Source organism: Oncorhynchus mykiss, chromosome 13, assembly GCF_057628025.1.
Source record: "Oncorhynchus mykiss isolate SJ-2025 chromosome 13, ASM5762802v1, whole genome shotgun sequence".
Taxonomy (NCBI): Eukaryota; Metazoa; Chordata; class Actinopteri; order Salmoniformes; family Salmonidae; genus Oncorhynchus; species Oncorhynchus mykiss.
In genome coordinates, this window is record NC_143034.1 from 29,731,348 (window position 1) to 29,754,021 (window position 22,674).

Consider the following 22,674-nt stretch of genomic DNA (forward strand, 5'->3'; position numbering starts at 1 on the left):
ATATTTAGAACCAAGGTTAAAGACATAGCCTAGACAATATTGAATAACTCAACACCTGAGTCACACTACTAAACAGACAGAGAAAACATTTTTGACTTCTCTTCCTGTTCTTTCATCTCAAAGTCCTTTGATTATTCTTTACCATAGACTAACACTGTGACGACAACTCGGGTGTCTGGACGCTGAAGAATCACTAGAATACTACGGCTGTCCTACTAGCTTAGGGTTATACGGTTAGTTCTACTACGTCAGTCAAAAATGTGCTTTGTGAAAGTGAGTTTTAGGGTGGCCATTTTGTTCAACAGCTAAAATGTGCCCAAAGGGCAATGTTCTTTGTGTTACGGATAACCTAGTCAGCGAGTGTGTACTATAAACATGCCTATCACATACTTATGGCACGGCCTCTATGAACATTACCCAATGTTGATATCTGATCGCTAGCTAAATACTTAAGTGGGTTGAGGATTCACTAAAATAAGTAGCACAAATCAAATCTTATTGGTCACATACAGGTGTTTATCAGATGTTATTGCGGGTGTAGAGAAATGCTTGTGCTTCTAGTTTCGACAGGGCAGCAATATCCAACAAGTAATATCAAACAATTTCACATCATAAACCCAATGCACACAACTAAGTAAAGGAATGAAGAATATATACATATTTGGATGAGCAATATCAGAGCAGCATAGACTAAGATACAGTAGAGTAGGATAGAATGCAGTATATACATATGACACGAGTAACGCAAGATATGCAGACATTATTGAAGGGACGAGTGTTCCATTTATTAAAGTGGCCAATGATTTCAAGCCTGTGTGTCTCGGCTGCAGCCTCTCACACACAACTCAATCTCCTGATCGTGAATCTCCGGATGGTGATTACTCCACATTAATTAACGTCAACTGATGTTAAACTGATTGACTGGCTGAATGGGTTCAGATAGACATATTTTCTGCTTTTATCTGGGACTGTTATTGACTTTATGGCAATCATGTCTCTGTACAGCTACACAGAGTTGTAATAGATACAACTTCACTGTCCCTATATAGACACACATCAACTATTCTGTAGGGAGAGTGAAATTGGTTCAAAAATAAAAGTGCAACAATTCAAATGTAGCTTGCTATAATGGTGTGGGTTGGTTATTGTAATGGTGTACAGTGAGTGTTTGTGGGATGCATGTGTAGATATGTGCTAGTGTGTATGTATGTATGTATGTGTTACCACTCACGCTGTCCACAGCCAGGATCTTAGCCCAGATGAAGACCAGCAGGGGTCGGAGCTCCCGCGCAGAGCTCTGTAGCAGCTTCAACACGTAGGGGAAGATCCCTACTGAGAGGGCCTGAAAACACACACGCGAGATATTATTCACTTTAAAAGTTCACACCCAAAGAAATCAGAACTGGCTTTATGTACTGTGCGTTTCTAGCAACGCCTGTATAAATCCTGTTTGGGATAGGGGGCAGCATTTTCATGTTCGGATAAAAAGCGTGCCCAGAGTAAACTGTCTGCGAGTCAGGCCCAGAAGCTAATATATGCATGTCATTAGAAGATTTGGATAGAAAACACTCTGAAGTTTCTTAAACTGTTTGAATGATGTCTGAGTATAACAGAACTCATTGGGCAGGAGAAAACCTGAGAAAGATTTCCCACTTCCTGGTTGGATTTGAGTTTTGTAGTTTTTCAACTCATTGCCTATCGAATATACAGTGTCTATGGGGTAATATTGCACTTCGTAAGGCTTCCACAAGATGTCAACAGTCTTTAGAATGTTGTTTCAGGCTTCTACTATGAAGGGGGAGAGAATGAGAGCTGTTTCAACCAGAGGTCTGGCAGAAGGCCAGGAGCTGATCACGCGTGCGCCCGTGAGAGCAACCTGCGTTCCATTGCATTTCTAAAGAAAGGAATCTAAGGACAAAATATTTATGTTAAAAACATCCTAAAGATTGATTCTATACATCGTTTGACATGTTTCTACAAACTGTAATATAACTTCTGGAACTTTCGCCTGGACTTGCCCGCGCCTCGTGAGTTTGGATTTGTGAATGAAACACTAATAAAAGGAGTTATTTGGACTTTATCTAACAAAACAAACATTTATTGTGGAACTGGGATTCCTGGGTGTGCATTCTGATGATGATCATCAAAGATAAGTGAATATTTATAACGCTATTTCTGACTTTTACTGACTCCACAACATGGTGGGTATCTTGGGTATGGCTTTTTTTGTGTCTGAGCGCCATACTCAGATTATTGCATGGTTTGCTTTTTCCGTAAAGCTTTTTTTAAATCTGACACAGCGGTTGCATTAAGGAGAGGTTTATCTGTAATTCTTGTATCTTTTGAATCTTTCATCAAAGTTTAAGATGAGTATTTCTGTAAATTGATGTGGCTCTCTGCAAATTCGCCGGATGTTTTCGATGCACAACATTACTGAACTTAACGCGCCAATGTAAACTGAGATTGTTGGATATAAATATGAACTTTATCGAACAAAACATACATGTATTGTGTAACATGAAGTCCTATGAGTGCCATCTGATGAAGATCAAAGGTTAGTGATTAATTTCATCTCTATTTCTGCTTTTTGTGACTCCTCTCTTTAGCTGGAAAATGGCTGTATGTGTTTTTGTGACTAGGTTCTGACCTAACAATCATATGGTGTGCTTTCGCTGTAAAGCCTTTTTGAAATCGGACACAATGGGGAGATTTACAAAAAGTTAAGCTTTAATTTGGTGTATTTCTAAAAAAAATACTTTTTAATTTCGCGCTCTGCCTATTTATTTTAGAATAAATATACCACCCCTTCCCTAATTGGAGAAAACTAATGGACGACAACACTTAGGCTTCTACATTCAGTACTATATACATTTTACGGACAAAGTATATTTTATATGAGTTATCTTTTGATTGTTTTTAGTCCCACTCTTCAGCTACCCTCAACCCCTCCCACTACGCTGTGATGTTTGACAAAAGTTCTGAACCTACATACATTTTACGGACACAGTATATTTTTTGTTATTTTTAGTGTACACTAGTTGATATAGATTGTTTATCTACAATAATCATCTCTCTGTGCTAGCTAATCTTGTATTTAGGCTGTGTGTTTGTGTATTGGCAGACAAGAATGCTGCATAGTTTCTCACCAGACTGACGGCCCAGGGCCCCAGGTCCAGGAATCGGCCGAGCAGGTCCAGCGCTCTTAGCCTGTGAACCTGACTCAAGAGGACCTGAAAGAGACCAGGGAGAGGGCAGAAGTCAATACTGTGGTGCGTTCAACGTGTTTAGTGGCATCGTGAGCAAAAGGTGAGCGGGAGAGGTGGCTCACACCACTAGCCAATATGCTGGCACTGGCGGTTGTTTGTCGCTCTGTGTGTGTGTGTGTGTGTGTGTGTGTGTGTGTGTGTGTGAGTGAGAGAGAGAGAGAGAGAGAGAGAGAGAGAGAGAGAGAGAGAGTTTTGGCTGCTTCAGGTGTACATACCATATTAGCATAATAGGTCTGTGTGTAATGAGGTGAATATGAACACATGTGTATGGCTGTGTTCCCATCAGTGGAGGCTGGTGGGAGGAGCTATAGGAGGACGGGCTCATTGTAATGGCTGGAATGGAATCAATGGAACGGTATCAAACAGATCAAACACATAGAAACCACATGTTTGACTCCATTCCTTTAGATTCCATTCCAGCCATTGCAATGAGCCCGTCCTCCTATAGCTCCTCCCACCAGCCTCCACTGGTTCCCTGCAGTATATGACATTGCATGTGGGTGGGGTGTTATGGTAACAGATTGTGTGTGTTTTTGGCACGCCAGCACCACCAGGACCGGACGTTGGCGTGTCCCCATTGTGGGCGAGAGGACATGTGCGCACGGGGGCGGATTGGTTCCTCACGGCCCACCCCCCGACCAACCCATACACACTGCTATTTCTATCATGGTTTTGTGTATTATTAGAGCAGTGTGACCACAACCCAACGACCGTGAGCGAACGCAGGAGGGGACCGGGGTTGGACCGTGCCAGGGCTACCCCTCAACCCTCCAGGGAAATGCCTGGGAAAGGAGAGCCTGGGAATTTGTGGTCTGTCTGTGTTATACAAGAGGAGGAATATTCAGCGATTTAAGAGCGGTTTGAATCGGAGGGATGAAAATACTTCTGAATGATGTTATTATATAAACAGCCACTAATGACACACACACAGAATTGCAAAGTCACTCATCAATCTTGTCCCAACTGCTGAGACAAGTGACAGTGACTAATCAGCATCATTAAGTGGGCGCGCGTGCACACGCACGCACACACACACACACACACACACACACACACACACACACACAGCTAAAGTTCACAGACCAAGACCAGCTCAAATGACAGAGTAATATGCTCTTTCACTGTCCTGTCAAAGCATGTGGTTGATCATCAGTAACACGTGTTACAAGTCACCAGGGAGTGAATCAACAGGCACGTACAGATGTTCAATCTGCAGCCACCCACTGATTCATTATACTGTCATTAATGATTGAATGGGCTTTGTGAGTGTCCCTCCTAGAACTCCAACCCTTCTGAGCTGGCAGTCGTAGGACATCACAACTCAATGACAACGTCATCTTTCCCAATCCTTTTGTTTCAATGGGAAGTCTAGAAGGGGGAAGTCCGATACTATGACGACATCAAGAGGCATTCTCTGTCTGACCCCTCCTCTCTTTTACTTATTTTCCCAAAGCTCCTTATCAATAAGATTATACACAATCACACGCTGCATCACTGAGAACGCAATGTCACCCCTTTATATATTACAGATCAACGCAAGATTGTCCGTTCTACGGTGTGTGTGTAAGAGCTTACGTGGGTGTGTACAATGCTCTACAAGCGCACACCCACTAACACACACACATCACACGCGCTTCCGCTCCCACCCATCAAAAGAAAACCCCTCCACACTATCCCTCCCCGATGGTTCTCCCAGACCGTCTCCTGGTTTTTCATTAGACTTTCTTTCCCCAGCGGACGTGTGAGGGAAGGCTGCAGCTCTCAGCTCTGCTGAGTCAGGGGGAAACGATCACGCCGAGTACAGCACGGGAGCCGTACAGCACAGGGGCTAGGCCAGCACAACAACACATGGGGCTACTGCTGCTGTGAAGTGCCACTTTAAAGAAAATATTGCCTGACATAAAGTGCGTTAGGGAGAGGGTGACGGAAGGAGAGAAAGAGCAGCGAGAACTAGAGAGAGAGAGAGCGAATGAGAGGGAGCGCAAGGAGCTGGCAAGGCAGTTAAATGCATTATTTGTGGAGATAGAGAGCAGGCCATGATTTAACTGAGCCAGGTTTACAGAGAGCACAGCAACCGCTTGACATTTTAAGGGCAACTCCGCCACACCACTTTAAACGTTTGGAATGTTATTATAATTGTATATTTCTGCAGTGGCCACGATTTAAAAATACAAATAGGGTAATTACAGGGGAAGGCATATTGTTCCCAAACTGAGATTTAAACGCTGGAGAATCCTCCTGGATTATCAACCCCACCACTCACCATCGTACAGAACGAGTTCCCGACTGTGCCTCACAACAGGACAGGCTGAAATGCGCCCATTAGAATTTTGATTACAATGTGAAATAGGCTCCAGAATAGTCTAAAATGTTTTGTCAGCTCAGATTTACTCAAGAGGCTTCGTTTTTTTACATTTATTATATAAATATATACACTGCTCAAACAAATAAAGGGAACACTAAAATAACACATCCTAGATCTGAATGAATGAAATATTCTTATTAAATACTTTTTTCTTTACATAGTTGAATGTGCTGACAACAAAATCACACAACAATTATCAATGGAAATAAAATTATCAACCCATGGAGGTCTGGATTTGGAGTGTCACTCAAAATTAAAGTGGAAAACCACACTACAGGCTGATCCAACTTTGATGTAATGTCCTTAAAACAAGTCAAAATTAGGCTCAGTAGTGTGTGTGGCCTCCACGTGCCTGTAGGACCTCCCTACAACGCCTGGGCATGCTCCTGACGAGGTGGCGGATGTTCTCCTGAGGGATCTCCTCCCAGACCTGGACTAAAGCATCCGCCAACTCCTGGAAAGTCTGTGGTTGGTGGATGGAGCGAGACATGATGTCCCAGATGTGCTCAATTGGATTCAGGTCTGGGGAACGGACGGGCCAGTCCATAGCATCAATGCCTTCCTCTTGCAAGAACTGCTGACACACTCCAGCCACATGAGGTCTAGCATTGTCTTGCATTAGGAGGAACCCAGGGCCAACCACACCAGCATATGGTCTCACAAGGGGTCTGAGGATCTCATCTCTGTACCTAATGGCAGTCAGGCTACCTCTGGCGAGCACATGGAGGGCTGTGCGGCTCACCAAAGAAATGCCACCCCACACCATGACTGACCCACCGCCAAACCGGTCATGCTGGAGGATGTTGCAGGCAGCAGAACGTTCTCCACGGCGTCTCCAGACTGTCACATGTGCTCAGTGTGAACCTGCTTTCATCTGTGAAGAGCACAGGGCGCCAGTGGCGGATTTGCCAATCTTGGTGTTCTCTGGCAAATGCCAAACGTCCTGCACAGTGTTGGGCTGTAAGCACAAGCCCCACCTGTGGACGTCGGGCCCTCATACCACCCTCATGGAGTCTGTTTCTGACCGTTTGAGCAGACACTAGCACATTTGTGGCCTGCTGGACGTCATTTTGCAGGGCTCTGGCTGTGCTCCTCCTGCTCCTCCTTGCACAAAGGCGGAGGTAGCGGTCCTGCTGCTGGGTTGTTGCCCTCCTACGGCCTCCTCCACGTCTCCTGATGTACTGGCCTGTCTCCTGGTAGCGCCTCCATGCTCTGGACACTACGTTGACAGACACAGCAAACCTTCTTGCCACAGCTCGCATTGATGTGTCATCCTGGATGAGCTGCACTACCTCAACCATTTGTGTGGGTTGTAGACTCCATCTCATGCAACCAGCATTCAAAAGTGACCAAAACATCAGTCAGGAAGCATAGGAACTGAGAAGTGGTCTGTGGTTATCACCTGCAGAACCACTCCTTTATTGGGGGTGTCTTGCTAATTGACTATAATCTCCACCTGTTGTCTATTCCATTTGCACAACAGCATGTGAAATTTATTGTCAATCAGTGTTGCTTCCTAAGTGGACAGTTTGATTTCACAGAAGTGTGATTGACTTGGAGTTACATTGTGTTCCCTTTATTATTTTGAGCAGTGTATTTTGCGTTTGTCCCTACACACCTACAACTCAATACACAGCTTTTGTTTTCAAATGGAAAATTCTTTATTTAGCACCAAATGTAACATTTGCGATTAACTACAGAATTTAATGTGATGAATTGAAATTCATTATTTTAATCGTTTGACAGCCCTCGTCGAAACCTAGTTCTCTTTAGCCTATGTCATTACGAATCACACAACCTTAATATGCTTACTGATTAAGTAAGAACGTTAGTTTGTTGGAACCGTTGCTGGTTTAGATCTTCTGTATTTCGACATTTGGAGGTGGTAAGATTAGGAGGCGTTTCCCCACTTCAGACCAATCAAATTCAACTTGATACCATTGTTATTTTCATCTCCAGATGCGTGACTTTCTATTCCTCGAAACCCGGTCAATCAACTTTGAAAGGGGCCATTTCTATGGCGATTTAAAGGGAAAAACTCAGGAAACTGAAAGATGTTTTTTGGGGAGGGTAGATATTTTACATCCGTTGGCGTATGTATGTTTGTGTACCTGCAGTACGATGGGGAGCTGTTCGGGGGGGTTCCTGTTCTCCACTCCCATGGTCAGCCACACCTGGAACGCTGTCAGCTGCTCTGCAAAGAACGGACTGTGCTATTGGGATGAAACACAAACACAATCATTTTAATACATCTATGATGAATACAGTGCCTTGCGAAAGTATTCGGCCCCCTTGAACTTTGCGACCTTTTGCCACATTTCAGGCTTCAAACATAAAGATATAAAACTGTATTTTTTTGTGAAGAATCAACAACAAGTGGGACACAATCATGAAGTGGAACGACATTTATTGGAAATGTCAAACTTTTTTAACAAATCAAAAACTGAAAAATTGGGCGTGCAAAATTATTCAGCCCCTTTACTTTCAGTGCAGCAAACTCTCTCCAGAAGTTCAGTGAGGATCTCTGAATGATCCAATGTTGACCTAAATGACTAATGATGACAAATACAATCCACCTGTGTGTAATCAAGTCTCCGTATAAATGCACCTGCACTGTGATAGTCTCAGAGGTCCGTCAAAAGTGCAGAGAGCATCATGAAGAACAAGGAACACACCAGGCAGGTCCGAGATACTGTTGTGAAGAAGTTTAAAGCCGGATTTGGATTCAAAAAGATTTCCCAAGCTTTAAACATCCCAAGGAGCACTGTGCAAGCAATAATATTGAAATGGAAGGAGTATCAGACCACTGCAAATCTACCAAGACCTGACCGTCCCTCTAAACTTTCAGCTCATACAAGGAGAAGACTGATCAGAGATGCAGCCAAGAGGCCCATGATCACTCTGGATGAACTGCAGAGATCTACAGCTGAGGTGGGAGACTCTGTCCATAGGACAACAATCAGTTGTATATTGCACAAATCTGGCCTTTATGGAAGAGTGGCAAGAAGAAAGCCATTTCTTAAAGATATCCATAAAAAGTGTTGTTTAAAGTTTGCCACAAGCCACCTGGGAGACACACCAAACATGTGGAAGAAGGTGCTCTGGTCAGATGAAACCAAAATGGAACTTTTTGGCAACAATGCAAAACGTTATGTTTGGCGTAAAAGCAACACAGCTGAACACACCATCCCCACTGTCAAACATGGTGGTGGCAGCATCATGGTTTGGGCCTGCTTTTCTTCAGCAGGGACAGGGAAGATGGTTAAAATTGATGGGAAGATGGATGGAGCCAAATACAGGACCATTCTGGAAGAAAACCTGATGGAGTCTGCAAAAGACCTGAGACTGGGACGGAGATTTGTCTTCCAACAAGACGATGATCCAAAACATAAAGCAAAATCTACAATGGAATGGTTCAAAAATAAACATATCCAGGTGTTAGAATGGCCAAGTCAAAGTCCAGACCTGAATCCAATCGAGAATCTGTGGAAAGAACTGAAAACTGCTGTTCACAAATGCTCTCCATCCAACCTCACTGAGCTCGAGCTGTTTTGCAAGGAGGAATGGGAAAAAATTTCAGTCTCTCGATGTGCAAAACTGATAGAGACATACCCCAAGCGACTTACAGCTGTAATCGCAGCAAAAGGTGGCGCTACAAAGTATTAACTTAAGGGGGCTGAATAATTTTGCACGCCCAATTTTTCAGTTTTTGATTTGTTAAAAAAGTTTGAAATATCCAATAAATGTCGTTCCACTTCATGATTGTGTCTCATTTGTTGTTGATTCTTCACAAAAAATACAGTTTTATATCTTTATGTTTGAAGCCTGAAATGTGGCAAAAGGTCTCAAAGTTCAAGGGGGCCGAATACTTTCGCAAGGCACTGTATAATACATTGATACTGAGCTCACTCACACAGAGTACACACAAAAGCATGTGGACACCTTTCAAATGAGTGGATTCGGCTATTTCAGCCACACCTGTTGCTGATAGGTATAACAAAAATTGAGTACGCCGCCATGCAATCTCCATAGACAAACAGTGGCAGTAGAATGGCCTTACTGAAGAGCTCAGTGACTTTTAATGTGGATCATAGGATCATCATCATAGGATGCCACCTTTCTAACAGGTCAGTTCGTCTAATGTCTGCCCTGTTAGAGCTGGCCAGATCAACTGTAAGTGCTGTTATTGTGAAGTGGAAATGTCTAGGAGCAACAACAGCTTAGCCGCAAAGTGGTAGGTCACACAAGCTGTCCTTGGTTGCAACACTGACTACCGAGTTCCAAACTGCCTCTGGAAGCAACGTCAGCACAAGAACTGTTCGTAGGGAGCTTCATGAAATGGGTTTCCATGGCCGAGCAGCCGCACACAAGCCTAAGATCACCAGCGCAATATCAAGTGTCGGGTGGATTGGTGTAAAGCTCACCACTATTGGACTATGGAGCAGTGGAAATGTGTTCTCTGGAGTGATGAATCACACTTCACACTCCAATGGAAAAATCTGGTTTTGGCGGATACCTAGAGAATGCTACCTGCCCCAATGCATAGTGCCAACTGTAAAGTTTGGTGGAGGAGGAATAATGGCCTGGGGCTGTTTTTCTTGGTTTGAGCTAGACCCCTTAGCATACAATTACATTCTAGACGATTTTGTGTTTCCAACTTTGTGGCAACAGTTTGGGGAAGACCCTTTCCTGTTTCAGCATGACAACGCCCCTGTGAACAAAGCGAGGTCCATACAGAAATGGTTTGTCGAGATCGGTGTGGAAGAACTTGAATGGCCTGCAAGGAGCCCTGACTTCAACCCCATCGAACACCTTTGGGATGAATTGGAACGGCGACTGCGAGCCTGGCCTAATTGCCAAACCTAACGAATACTCTCGTAGCTGAATGGAAGCATGTTCCCACAGCAATGTTCCAACATCTAGTGGAAAGCTTTCCCAGAAGAGGCTGTTATAACAGCAAAGGGGAGACCAACTCCATTTCAATACCCTTGGTTTTGGAATGAGATGTTCGACGAGGAAGTGTCCACATACTTTTGGTCCACGTAGTGTATCTTGACCTGCATACAAACACAGCTGTAACCTCTCAAACACACAACTCAACAATAGCATTATCCATTTAATAGTTGGAGCGAGAACACCATTCTCTAACACACACACACATTAGGCTTAATGCATCGATAATGAACTGTACACACAGCACCATACATCTCAATGTAGAATGAGTTTTGTAACAATGTTTATTCATTTCGGTATTGTGTGTAAGTTATATAAGCACGTGCACGGCAACTCAGCACGTCGATGTCAACAATGCAACATGCAGACACTAGTCATGAAACTATTGCAGCACACCTCTCTATGACGACACCCCCCCCACCCCCCCGATCAACTGAACGGAGACAATTCTTATACCGATCTGTCGATTACATAACACCCTTACATAAGGAAGCCTCTATTGTAGCCTTGACTCCTACCAGCTGCAGTAGTGTGTGTGTGAACGCGTGCCACTTCTTTATGTACCAGCCTTCTGTTCCCTGCAGCCCCACAGAGCAGTGCTGTCATGACAATGTGTCTGCCGCTATTAACTGCACCATGACCAGTTTCATCATCAACGTCCCTTTCGTATAGCAGAGGACATTACAACAGAGACTCTCTCGCTGCCGAGAGTAGAGGGGAATGAATTGGTGAATAATCAAAGCACCACCGCTATGCTCTCACACAATTACATGCTCACACACACACGAGGAGCGAACGCGCGCGCACGCACACACGAGGAGCGAACGCGCGAGCACACACACGAGCGAACGCGGCAGCACACACACGAGGAGCGAGCGCACGCACACACACGGGGAGCGAACGCGCGAGCACACACACGAGGAGCGAACACGTGCGTGCGCGCACACACACACACACACGAGGAGCGAACGCGCGAGCACACACACGAGGAGCGAACGTGTGAGCACACACACGAGGAGTGAACGCGCGCACACAAACTAAGAGTTCAGAGAGTTTCTCTGAATGAACTGAGAGAGAGAGAGAGAGAGAGAGAGAGAGAGAGAGAGAGAGAGAGAGAGAGAGAGAGAGAGAGAGAGAGAGAGAGAGAGAACGAGTCTCTTATCTCTCAAAAGGCAGACGGAGAGAGGGGGGAACATTTGTAGAGGACCCAGGGGGGTCAATTATAGTTCCATTAAGCATGCGGGGGCGAAGGAAGAGCAGGAAGAGAATGAGAGAGAGAGGGGGAAGAGGGATGTTCTCTCAGAAGTGGTAGAGAAGAGGCACACCTCAACAGGCCAGGTGGAGTACTGATAGGACTGCAGACTCGGAGGGAGGGAGTCGCGCTCTAGAGATTCATTCAACTTTTTCCATACAAACTTTTGCAATGGGAGTGCACTGCTCTCCGCTTGATACGGTGTATGAAAATAATTTCACAGCTACGTTTTTTGAGGAGATATGGAAGAAGAGAGACAAGTGAAAGAGGGAATAAGAGGGAGGGAGAAAGACGGATGTCAAACTAATTTAGCCGGCGGGCTGCATTCGGTCTTCACCGGGGTCCGGAGGGCTGCACTGAAATGTTATATTTTCTTGCCATGGGGCCATATGTTTGACACCCCTGGGGTAAGAGTTTGAGGGAGAGTGGGAAATAGACAGGGGGAGAGTGGGAAATAGACAGGGGGAGAGTGGGAAATAGACTGAGGGAGAGTGGGAAAAATAGACAGAGGGAGAGGGGAAATAGACAGAGGGAGAGGGGAAATAGACAGAGGGAGAGGGGAAATAGACAGAGGGAGAGGGGAAATAGACAGAGGGAGAGGGGAAATAGACAGAGGAAGAGGGGAAATAGACAGAGGGAGAGGGGAAATAGACAGAGGGAGAGGGGAAATAGACAGAGGGAGAGTGGAAAATAGACAGAGGGAGTTCAAGTAAAGACGGCATAGATAGAGTGAGGAAAAGAGAGATGGGAGAATTCAGAAGATGACGGTAGACGGCGTAAGGAGACCTGACACAACCCCTGGTAATAATGGGATGTTTTCACAATCAGCGTTTCTACCCCTGCCTGGCCCAGGGTTCCCCCCCAGAGAGATTGGGAATTCAATATTACACCATAACGGGATGCTAAACTTTTGTAGCTCGTCTGGACAGACCGACTATTCTATTTCTACAGGGAGCTGCAACAACGTATATTTTATGACCATCTCAAGTTCAATCTCTGGGTATATAATACACTTGTATTTGATTTGATATTTTTGTAGAAAAGCACAGAGGAAGGCAGTATACGGCAGGGCAGCATGTAGTGTACAATTCATACCACCCAAACTGACCCCAAAAGATGATGCGCTAGCGCCGACTACCACAGTGGGGAACATTCAGGCTCGTGTTGTAAATATCTTATAACGAATGATGGAGTTGCAGTGACTGGACAAGTAGCCCCAGATGGGTTTACCAGGATGGAGTGATATGATGATAATTAGGCCTGACATTTCACCCCTGCATCCACTGGCTCAGACGGGTAATAGGGTGATACACTGACTGGGCCGGGGAGAGTGTTTGTGATGAATCAGTGGAAATAAAATGGATATTTAAACTCACAGAAGTCCCAAAGTTACCCGGGTAAATAAAAATGAAAGTGAAAGAACTTGAAAGTCAGACTAGTCAACCTGAAGTGACCGACAGCCATCCGTCAGCGAGTGGGGTTATTTATCAGTGAGGTGTCAAACACACAGAAATTGTATCCACAGCATACAGGGCAATTTATCTTAACGCCTGAGAGCTATTCAAATGAAGGGGGAAAAATACTTTTTCAGTGTGGCCCCGCGGGACCTTGGCGGAGACAGAATTTGGACACCAGGCAAAATGAGTTTGAGACCCCTGACATAGACAAACACATGGTATGACTAGGTCCCAAAGTTACCGAGGAACCCGCACTGATAAATGGAAAACACACACACACACTCACCCTGAAGGCGGTGCCCTCCTCAATGATGGTGGGCAGCTGAGAGAGACAGATGTCCACAGCCAGGTCCCATGCCTGCCTGTAGAGGAGCAATGCACACACACACATTAGGCATCAACAACCCAAATGTCCAACACACACACACAGACTGTCCTAGAGAGGAAAGCATTGAAGCTTTGATCCATTCCAAAGTGTTCTCCCTGGTCATCATGTTTAATTCATACGGTTACATAACACACATCAAACCCCCTTTACTGCTGCACTCTCACCAACCCCCCTCTTCCCCTCTCCGCCAACCCCCCCTCTTCCCCTCTCCGCCAACCCCCCCTCTTCCCCTCTCCGCCCTCTTCCCCTCTCCGCCCTCTTCCCCTCTCCGCCAACCCCCCTCTTCCCCTCTTCCCCAACCCCCCTCTTCCCCTCTTCCCCAACCCCCCTCTTCCCCAACCCCCCTCTTCCCCAACCCCCCTCTTCCCCTCTCCGCCAACCCCCCTCTTCGCAACCCCCCTCTTCCCCTCTCCGCCAACCCCCCTCTTCCCCTCTCCGCCAACCCCCCCTCTTCCCCTCCCCGCCAACCCCCCCTCTTCCCCTCTCCGCCAACCCCCCTCTCCGCAACCCCCCTCTTCCCCTCTCCGCCAACCCCCCTCTTCCCCTCTCCGCCAACCCCCCCTCTTCCCCTCTCCGCCAACCCCCCCTCTTCCCCTCTCCGCCAAGCCCCCTCTTCCCCTCTTCCCCAACCCCCCTCTTCCCCTCTTCCCCAACCCCCCTCTTCCCCAACCCCCCTCTTCCCCTCTTCCCCAACCCCCCTCTTCCCCTCTCCGCCAACCCCCCTCTTCGCAACCCCCCTCTTCCCCTCTCCGCCAACCCCCCTCTTCCCCTCTCCGCCAACCCCCCCTCTTCCCCTCTCCGCCAACCCCCCTCTCCGCAACCCCCCTCTTCCCCTCTCCGCCAACCCCCCTCTTCCCCTCTCCGCCAACCCCCCCTCTTCCCCTCTCCGCCAACCCCCCTCTTCCCCTCTCCGCCAACCCCCCTCTTCCCCTCTCCGCCAACCCCCCTCTCCCCAACCCCCCTCTTCCCCAACCCCCCTCTTCCCCTCTCTGCCAACCCCCCTCTTCCCCTATCCGCCAACCCCCCTCTTCCCCTATCCGCCAACCCCCCTCTTCCCCTATCCGCCAACCCCCCTCTTCCCCTATCCGCCAACCCCCCTCTTCCCCTATCCGCCAACCCCCCTCTTCCCCTATCCGCCAACCCCCCTCTTCCCCTATCCGCCAACCCCCCTCTTCCCCTATCCGCCAACCCCCCTCTTCCCCTATCCGCCAACCCCCCTCTTCCCCTATCCGCCAACCCCCCTCTTCCCCTATCCGCCAACCCCCCTCTTCCCCTATCCGCCAACCCCCCTCTTCCCCTATCCGCCAACCCCCCTCTTCCCCTATCCGCCAACCCCCCTCTTCCCCTATCCGCCAACCCCCCTCTTCCCCTATCAGACAACCCCCCCTCTTCCCCTATCAGACAACCCCCCTTTTCCCCTATCCGCCAACCCCCCCCTTCCCCTATCCGCCAACCCCCCCCTTCCCCTATCTGCCAACCCCCCTTTTCCCCTATCCGCCAACCCCCCTTTTCCCCTATCCGCCAACCCCCCTTTTCCCCTATCCGCCAACCCCCCTTTCCCCTATTTGTTCTGAGGCAGCACTTGGGGTCTGCAGCTAAGGGGTTTGTCCTCTGGTTAGAAAGTGCTGTGCCACCAGAGACTCTGGGTTCGCACCCAGGCTCTGTCGCAGCCGGCCGCGACCGGGAGGTCCGTGCGGCGACGCACAATTGGCCTAGCGTCGTCCGGGTTAGGTAGCCAAGGTAGCCAGGTGCACAGTGTTTCCTCCGACACATTGGTGCGGCTGGCTTCCGGGTTGGAGGCGTGCTGTGTTAAGAAGCGGTGCGGCTTGGTTGGGTTGTGTATCGGAGGATGCATGGCTTTCGACCTTCGTCTCTCCCGAGCCCGTACGGGAGTTGTAGCGATGAGACAAGATAGTAGCTACTAACAATTGGATACCATGAAATTGGGGAGAAAAAAAGAAGAAAATAAAAAAAAAGAAAGTGCATGCAGGAATTTAGCTTTTGGTTGACGAATGCAACAATACTCAACGTTACAGATTTGTTCCAGTCATTGAACGCAACTAAGAACACTGTCTTTGCCTATTCCATCCAGGTAACAGAGGAATCCAAGATAAATGACGAATACATTTCTCTACGGAGAAAGATATTTCCCTAGTCAAAGGATCCTAAATGCTAGTTATAATCTATGTAGAATACAAATCATCATATCATTCACATAACAGTGTGCATTCAATATTCAGATCAGGTATAAATATCTGTAATCCCAGTGCATGAATATATCAAATATATGAAACATCTGGAATCAGTCGAGTCAAGCAGACAAACATTAGTTCGGCGACAACAAAAACCCATCTCTCTTGTTGTTAGTATCAGTTTGGGAAGTGAGTGAAAAGTGACATGAAACGTGATTGGGGTTTGATAGGAGTGAGGGGTGTGTGAAGGCCGCAGGTAGCTTAGCGGTTAAGAGCGTTGGGCCAGTAACCCAAAGATCACTGGTTCGAATCTCCGAGCCGTCGTTCAAAACATCTGTCATTGCTGCTGCGAACCGCATCACAAGAGCAACGCCAAAGAAGAGACGTGTAAAACAATTGACATCATTGATGCAATTTCAATGTCGTTTGAGTTGCTTTGTGTATCACTAAATTAGCTTGAGATGATTTCACTGCATCCAAGTTGCAAGACATAGGCGTGTCAAAGAGCTGTCAGTCAAGGTCGAGCTCATGAATAATAAACTCCACGCCCACAAAGTCTTGTCTTTTCAAACTTCCTGGTAGTTAGCCATGAGATTAAAAGTACTTTTTTCGCACATTTTCAGCATTTCTATCCAAAGCAAATATTATAGGTGATATTTTAGTCACTCAAAAGGCTATTTTACATGGAAATCAGAATGACAGTTCGGGACCTTGGGACCTTTTAAGAAAGTGTGTATGAGGGTATTTGTGTCTAGTTGCTGACACTGCTATAGCTTCTACCTGCAGCAGAGCTGGGTGCAGCCGTAGAGGCCATACACCCCCACCACACACACCTGTCCCCAGCCAATTTAAATCCGAATAATGGCCCACTAACAAAGACACAACAAGAGCATTTTTAATAACACTTGCTGGTTATGTATGGACACGATCATCAATCAACATATTTCCCCAAACCCTCACTGTTTCTAACCACCTCCACACTGTGTCTGCTTTTCTGTGTCTCTTTCCTATCAGTCTCTCTCCTCCACTGTTTCTAACCACCTCCACACTGTGTCTGCTTTTCTGTGTCTCTTTCCTATCAGTCTCTCTCCTCCACTGTTTCTAACCACCTCCACACTGTGTCTGCTTTTCTGTGTCTCTTTCCTATCAGTCTCTCTCCTCCACTGTTTCTAACCACCTCCACACTGTGTCTGCTTTTCTGTGTCTCTTACTCTGTCCCCTACACACTTCCTATCAGTCTCTCTCCTCCACTGTTTCTAACCACCTCCACACTGTGTCTGCTTTTCTGTGTCTCTTTCCTATCAGTCTCTCTCCTCCACTGTTTCTAACCACCTCCACACTGTGTCTGCTTTTCTGTGTCTCTTTCCTATCAGTCTCTCTCCTCCACTGTTTCTAACCACCTCCACACTGTGTCTGCTTTTCTGTGTCTCTTTCCTATCAGTCTCTCTCCTCCACTATTTCTAACCACCTCCACACTGTGTCTGCTTTTCTGTGTCTCTTTCCTATCAGTCTCTCTCCTCCACTATTTCTAACCACCTCCACACTGTGTCTGCTTTTCTGTGTCTCTTACTGTGTCCCCTACACACTTCATATCAGTCTCTCTCCTCCACTGTTTCTAACCACCTCCACACTGTGTCTGCTTTTCTGTGTCTCTTACTCTGTCCCCTACACACTTCCTATCAGTCTCTCTCCTCCACTGTTTCTAACCACCTCCACACTGTGTCTGCTTTTCTGTGTCTCTTACTCTGTCCCCTACACACTTCCTATCAGTCTCTCTCCTCCACTGTTTCTAACCACCTCCACACTGTGTCTGCTTTTCTGTGTCTCTTACTCTGTCCCCTACACACTTCCTATCAGTCTCTCTCCTCCACTGTTTCTAACCACCTCCACACTGTGTCTGCTTTTCTGTGTCTCTTACTGTGTCCCCTACACACTTCCTATCAGTCTCTCTCCTCCACTATTTCTAACCACCTCCACACTGTGTCTGCTTTTCTGTGTCTCTTACTCTGTCCCCTACACACTTCCTATCAGTCTCTCTCCTCCACTATTTCTAACCACCTCCACACTGTGTCTGCTTTTCTGTGTCTCTTACTCTGTCCCCTACACACTTCCTATCAGTCTCTCTCCTCCACTGTTTCTAACCACCTCCACACTGTGTCTGCTTTTCTGTGTCTCTTACTCTGTCCCCTACACACTTCCTATCAGTCTCTCTCCTCCACTGTTTCTAACCACCTCCACACTGTGTCTGCTTTTCTGTGTCTCTTACTCTGTCCCCTACACACTTCCTATCAGTCTCTCTCCTCCACTATTTCTAACCACCTCCACACTGTGTCTGCTTTTCTGTGTCTCTTACTGTGTCCCCTACACACTTCCTATCAGTCTCTCTCCTCCACTATTTCTAACCACCTCCACACTGTGTCTGCTTTTCTGTGTCTCTTACTCTGTCCCCTACACACTTCCTATCAGTCTCTCTCCTCCACTGTTTCTAACCACCTCCACACTGTGTCTGCTTTTCTGTGTCTCTTACTCTGTCCCCTACACACTTCCTATCAGTCTCTCTCCTCCACTGTTTCTAACCACCTCCACACTGTGTCTGCTTTTCTGTGTCTCTTACTGTGTCCCCTACACACTTCCTATCAGTCTCTCTCCTCCACTATTTCTAACCACCTCCACACTGTGTCTGCTTTTCTGTGTCTCTTACTGTGTCCCCTACACACTTCCTATCAGTCTCTCTCCTCCACTATTTCTAACCACCTCCACACTGTGTCTGCTTTTCTGTGTCTCTTACTCTGTCCCCTACACACTTCCTATCAGTCTCTCTCCTCCACTGTTTCTAACCACCTCCACACTGTCTGCTTTTCTGTGTCTCTTACTCTGTCCCCTACACACTTCCTATCAGTCTCTCTCCTCCACTATTTCTAACCACCTCCACACTGTGTCTGCTTTTCTGTGTCTCTTTCCTATCAGTCTCTCTCCTCCACTGTTTCTAACCACCTCCACACTGTGTCTGCTTTTCTGTGTCTCTTTCCTATCAGTCTCTCTCCTCCACTATTTCTAACCACCTCCACACTGTGTCTGCTTTTCTGTGTCTCTTTCCTATCAGTCTCTCTCCTCCACTATTTCTAACCACCTCCACACTGTGTCTGCTTTTCTGTGTCTCTTACTGTGTCCCCTACACACTTCCTATCAGTCTCTCTCCTCCACTGTTTCTAACCACCTCCACACTGTGTCTGCTTTTCTGTGTCTCTTACTCTGTCCCCTACACACTTCCTATCAGTCTCTCTCCTCCACTGTTTCTAACCACCTCCACACTGTGTCTGCTTTTCTGTGTCTCTTACTCTGTCCCCTACACACTTCCTATCAGTCTCTCTCCTCCACTATTTCTAACCACCTCCACACTGTCTGCTTTTCTGTGTCTCTTACTCTGTCCCCTACACACTTCCTATCAGTCTCTCTCCTCCACTGTTTCTAACCACCTCCACACTGTGTCTGCTTTTCTGTGTCTCTTACTCTGTCCCCTACACACTTCCTATCAGTCTCTCTCCTCCACTATTTATTCTTTCCTTCACTGCTATCTAGCTACTTCAACACTTCATATCAGTCTCTCTCCTCTACTGTTTCTTCCTTCCTTCACTGCTATCTAGCTACTTCAACACTTCCTATCAGTCTCTCTCCTCCACTGTTTCTTCCTTCCTTCACTGCTATCTAGCTACCTCAACACCTGTCAGTCTCTCTCCTCCACTGTTTCTTCCTTCCTTCACTGCTATCTAGCTACCTCAACACTTCCTATCAGTCTCTCTCCTCCACTCTTTCTTGCCATCCCTTGTTCTCCTTTGACTTCTTCCTTCCCCTCCCTCCACATTCTCTCTCTCGCTCTGTGCTTCCTTTCTTGCTGGCTCAAGCATCTCTTTAGAGCTGTGATGGGGTGTAGTAACACAAAGGAAAAATTATTCCGTGCTATTTAATGTCTTCTCAAGAAGAGAAAACAGGCGATCGCTCCCTCAAGAGGCTTTCAGCAACAACACTCCCCCCAACTAATGCTTTTCGCGACCGATGGTGGAAAAACACACAAAAGGATTTTGCAGACAGTTTTCAACATGCATCTAATGAATGGACAGACAGTAGACTGAATAGAAAAAGGCCAACAGAGTTAAAGTGTGTGTGTGCGCGCCAGCGCGTCTTACCACATGGCGTGCATGTACGTAGGTGGCAGGCGAGGACTGCTGACAGGGGTGCAGTTGTATGACCTCATTATCCTCTCGGCCAACAGGAAGTTGCGGAATAAACTGGCCACCAACAGGTCCTGACGAAAGAGCTTCTGGAACAGATCTAGAGAGAGAGAGAGAAAGGATGAGTAAGAGAAGAGAGGATTTTCAAATTCTGCACAAATAAAAAAAACACTTAAATATCACATTTACCTAAGTATTCAGACCCTTTACTCAGTACTTTGTTGAATCATTTTTGGCAGTGATTACAGTCTCAAGTCGTCCATTCTTCTCTGCTAATCCTCTCAAACTCTGTCAGGTTGCTGCACAGCTATTTTCAGGTCTCTCCAGAGATGTTCGGTCGGGTTCAAGTCCAGACTCTGGCTGGGTCACTGAAGGACATTCAGAGACTTGTTTCCGAAGCCACTCCTGCATTGACTTGGCTGTGTGCTTAGGGTCATTGCACTGTTGGAAGGTGACCCTTTGCCCCAGGCTGAGGTCCTGAGCACTCTGAAGAAGGTTTTCATCAAGGATCTCGCTGTACTTGGCTCCGTTCATCTTTCCCTCGATCCTGACTAGTCTCCCAGTCCCTGCCGCTCAACAACATCCCCACAGCATGATGCTGCACCCACCATGCTTCACCGTAGGGATGGTGCCAGGTTTCCTCCAGAAGTGACGCTTGGCATTCAGGCCAAAGAGTTCAATCTTGGTTCTCATGGTCAGAGTCCTTTAGATGCCTTTTACTGAGGAGTGGCTTCCGTCTGGCCACTCTACCATAAAGGCCTGATTGGTCGAGTGCTGCAGAGGCTGATTAATGAATTGCAGTGCCGTATGGCTTCTGGGGCTTATCAGCCCATCACCACCATTGTCCTTCTGGAAGGTTCTCCCATCTCCACAGAGGAACTCTGGAGCTCTGTCAGAGTGACCATCGAGTTCTTGGTCACCTCCCTGACATAGGCCATTCTACCCCGATTGCCCGGTCGGCCAGCTCTAGAAAGAGTCTTGGTGGTTCCAAACTTCTTCCATTTAAGAATGGAGGCCACTGAGTTCTTGGGGAACTTCAATCCTGCAGACATTTTTTGGTACCCTTCCCCAGATCTGTGCATCGACACAATCCTGTCTCGGAGCTCTACAGACAATTCCTTCAACCTCATAGCTCGGTTTTTGCTCTGACATGCACTAGCATCTGTGGGACCTTATATAGACAGGTGTGTGCCTTTCCAAATCATGTCAAATCAATTGAATTTACTACAGGTGGACTCCAATCAAGTTGTAGAAAAATCAAGGATGACCAATGGAAACAGGATGCACCTGAGCTCAATTTCGAGACGCATAAGCAAAGGGTCTGAATGTTTATGTAAATAGGGTATCTATTTGTTTACTTTTTATAAATCTGAAACAATTTTTAAAAACCTGTTTCTGTTTGGTCATTATGGGGTATTGTGTGTAGATTGATGATAACACAATGATTTGATCCATTTTAGAATAAGGCTGTAACATAACAAAATGTGGAAAAGTCAATGGATCAATACTTTCCGAATGTACTGTAGGTGTGTGTGCATTGTGTGTGTATGTATTGAATGTGGACAGACAGGCAGAGTGCCGTAGCAGCGCCAGATAGATCAAGGCAGGGGGCGGTAGTGACATTTTCAACTCTTATTATTAATTCATGCATTATCTCATTTAGTTTAATGGGGCCAGGTTGCTCCAGTGTTAATCCCCAACTAATGATAATAATTGGTGTGTGTGGGTGGGTGTGTGTGAGAGAGAGAGTGAGTCTGTCTGTGTATAAGTGTTTTGATTGCGGTGTGATTCGAGTGCGTGTTCGCGTGCTTTTGTGTGTGACAGAGTGAGTGTGTATGTCCGTGTGAGAGTGTTTTGTGTGGTGAGGTGTGTGTGTGTGTGTGGTGGATTAGGTGTGCCGTGCCTTCATGAAGGAGATTCTCTGTGATGTAGGCTGATTAATGAATTGCAGTGCCGTATGGCTTCTGGGGCTTATCAGCCCATCACCACTGTTCTCCTCTCACATCACGACTCACATGAGTGTGAGTGAGTGAGAGATACTTTCTACTTGTCTGAGCAACCTAGGTAGACACAGGGGTATGCGTGTGTGTGCTTGCAGAAACGCTCCCAAGCTCATGTGTGTGTGTGTGTACCTCTGGGCAGCACGTTCCAGGCGATAGTGTCAGTGATAGCAGTGAAGATCCAGTTGAGCTCTCCCAGAGGGGTGCGTCTGTCATTCAGTCTCCCAGGTATCCTACACAACACCATAGGTTAGTCAGTAACATTAAGATAGAGGTAACTGCCAAAATAAAGGAAACACCAACATAAAGTGTCTTAATAGGGGTGGGCACCACGAGTCAGAACAGCTTCAATGCACCTTGGCATAGATTCTACAAGTGTCTGGAACTCTGTTGGAGGAATGCGACCATGGATTTAAAGCAGTGTTAAGCCCTAATCAAAGGATTTCACATAACTGGGACTACAGATGCTGTTGGTCACAGATACCCTAAAATAGGGGCGTGGCATCAGAAAACCAGTCAGTATCTGGTGAGACCACCATTTGCCTCATGCAGCGCAACATCACCTTTTCCTA

The 22,674-nt window shown here is 46.7% G+C and overlaps 1 protein-coding gene across 4 annotated transcripts in view; it reads right to left on the reverse strand.

The window, feature by feature from the left end:
• The window catches only part of LOC110485936 (regulatory-associated protein of mTOR), a 212,740-nt gene that overhangs the window by 70,109 nt on the left and 119,957 nt on the right, over positions 1 to 22,674 (reverse strand). For all 4 annotated transcript variants that reach the window (XM_036940605.2, XM_036940602.2, XM_036940601.2 and 1 more), the window contains exons 9-14: positions 22,235 to 22,335; positions 20,058 to 20,202; positions 13,580 to 13,655; positions 7,743 to 7,844; positions 3,147 to 3,230; positions 1,232 to 1,342 (exon numbers count right to left, since the gene is read on the reverse strand). In XM_036940605.2, the coding sequence (XP_036796500.1) occupies positions 1,232 to 1,342; positions 3,147 to 3,230; positions 7,743 to 7,844; positions 13,580 to 13,655; positions 20,058 to 20,202; positions 22,235 to 22,335 (619 nt within the window). The remainder of the gene's footprint in view (positions 1 to 1,231; positions 1,343 to 3,146; positions 3,231 to 7,742; positions 7,845 to 13,579; positions 13,656 to 20,057; positions 20,203 to 22,234; positions 22,336 to 22,674) is intronic.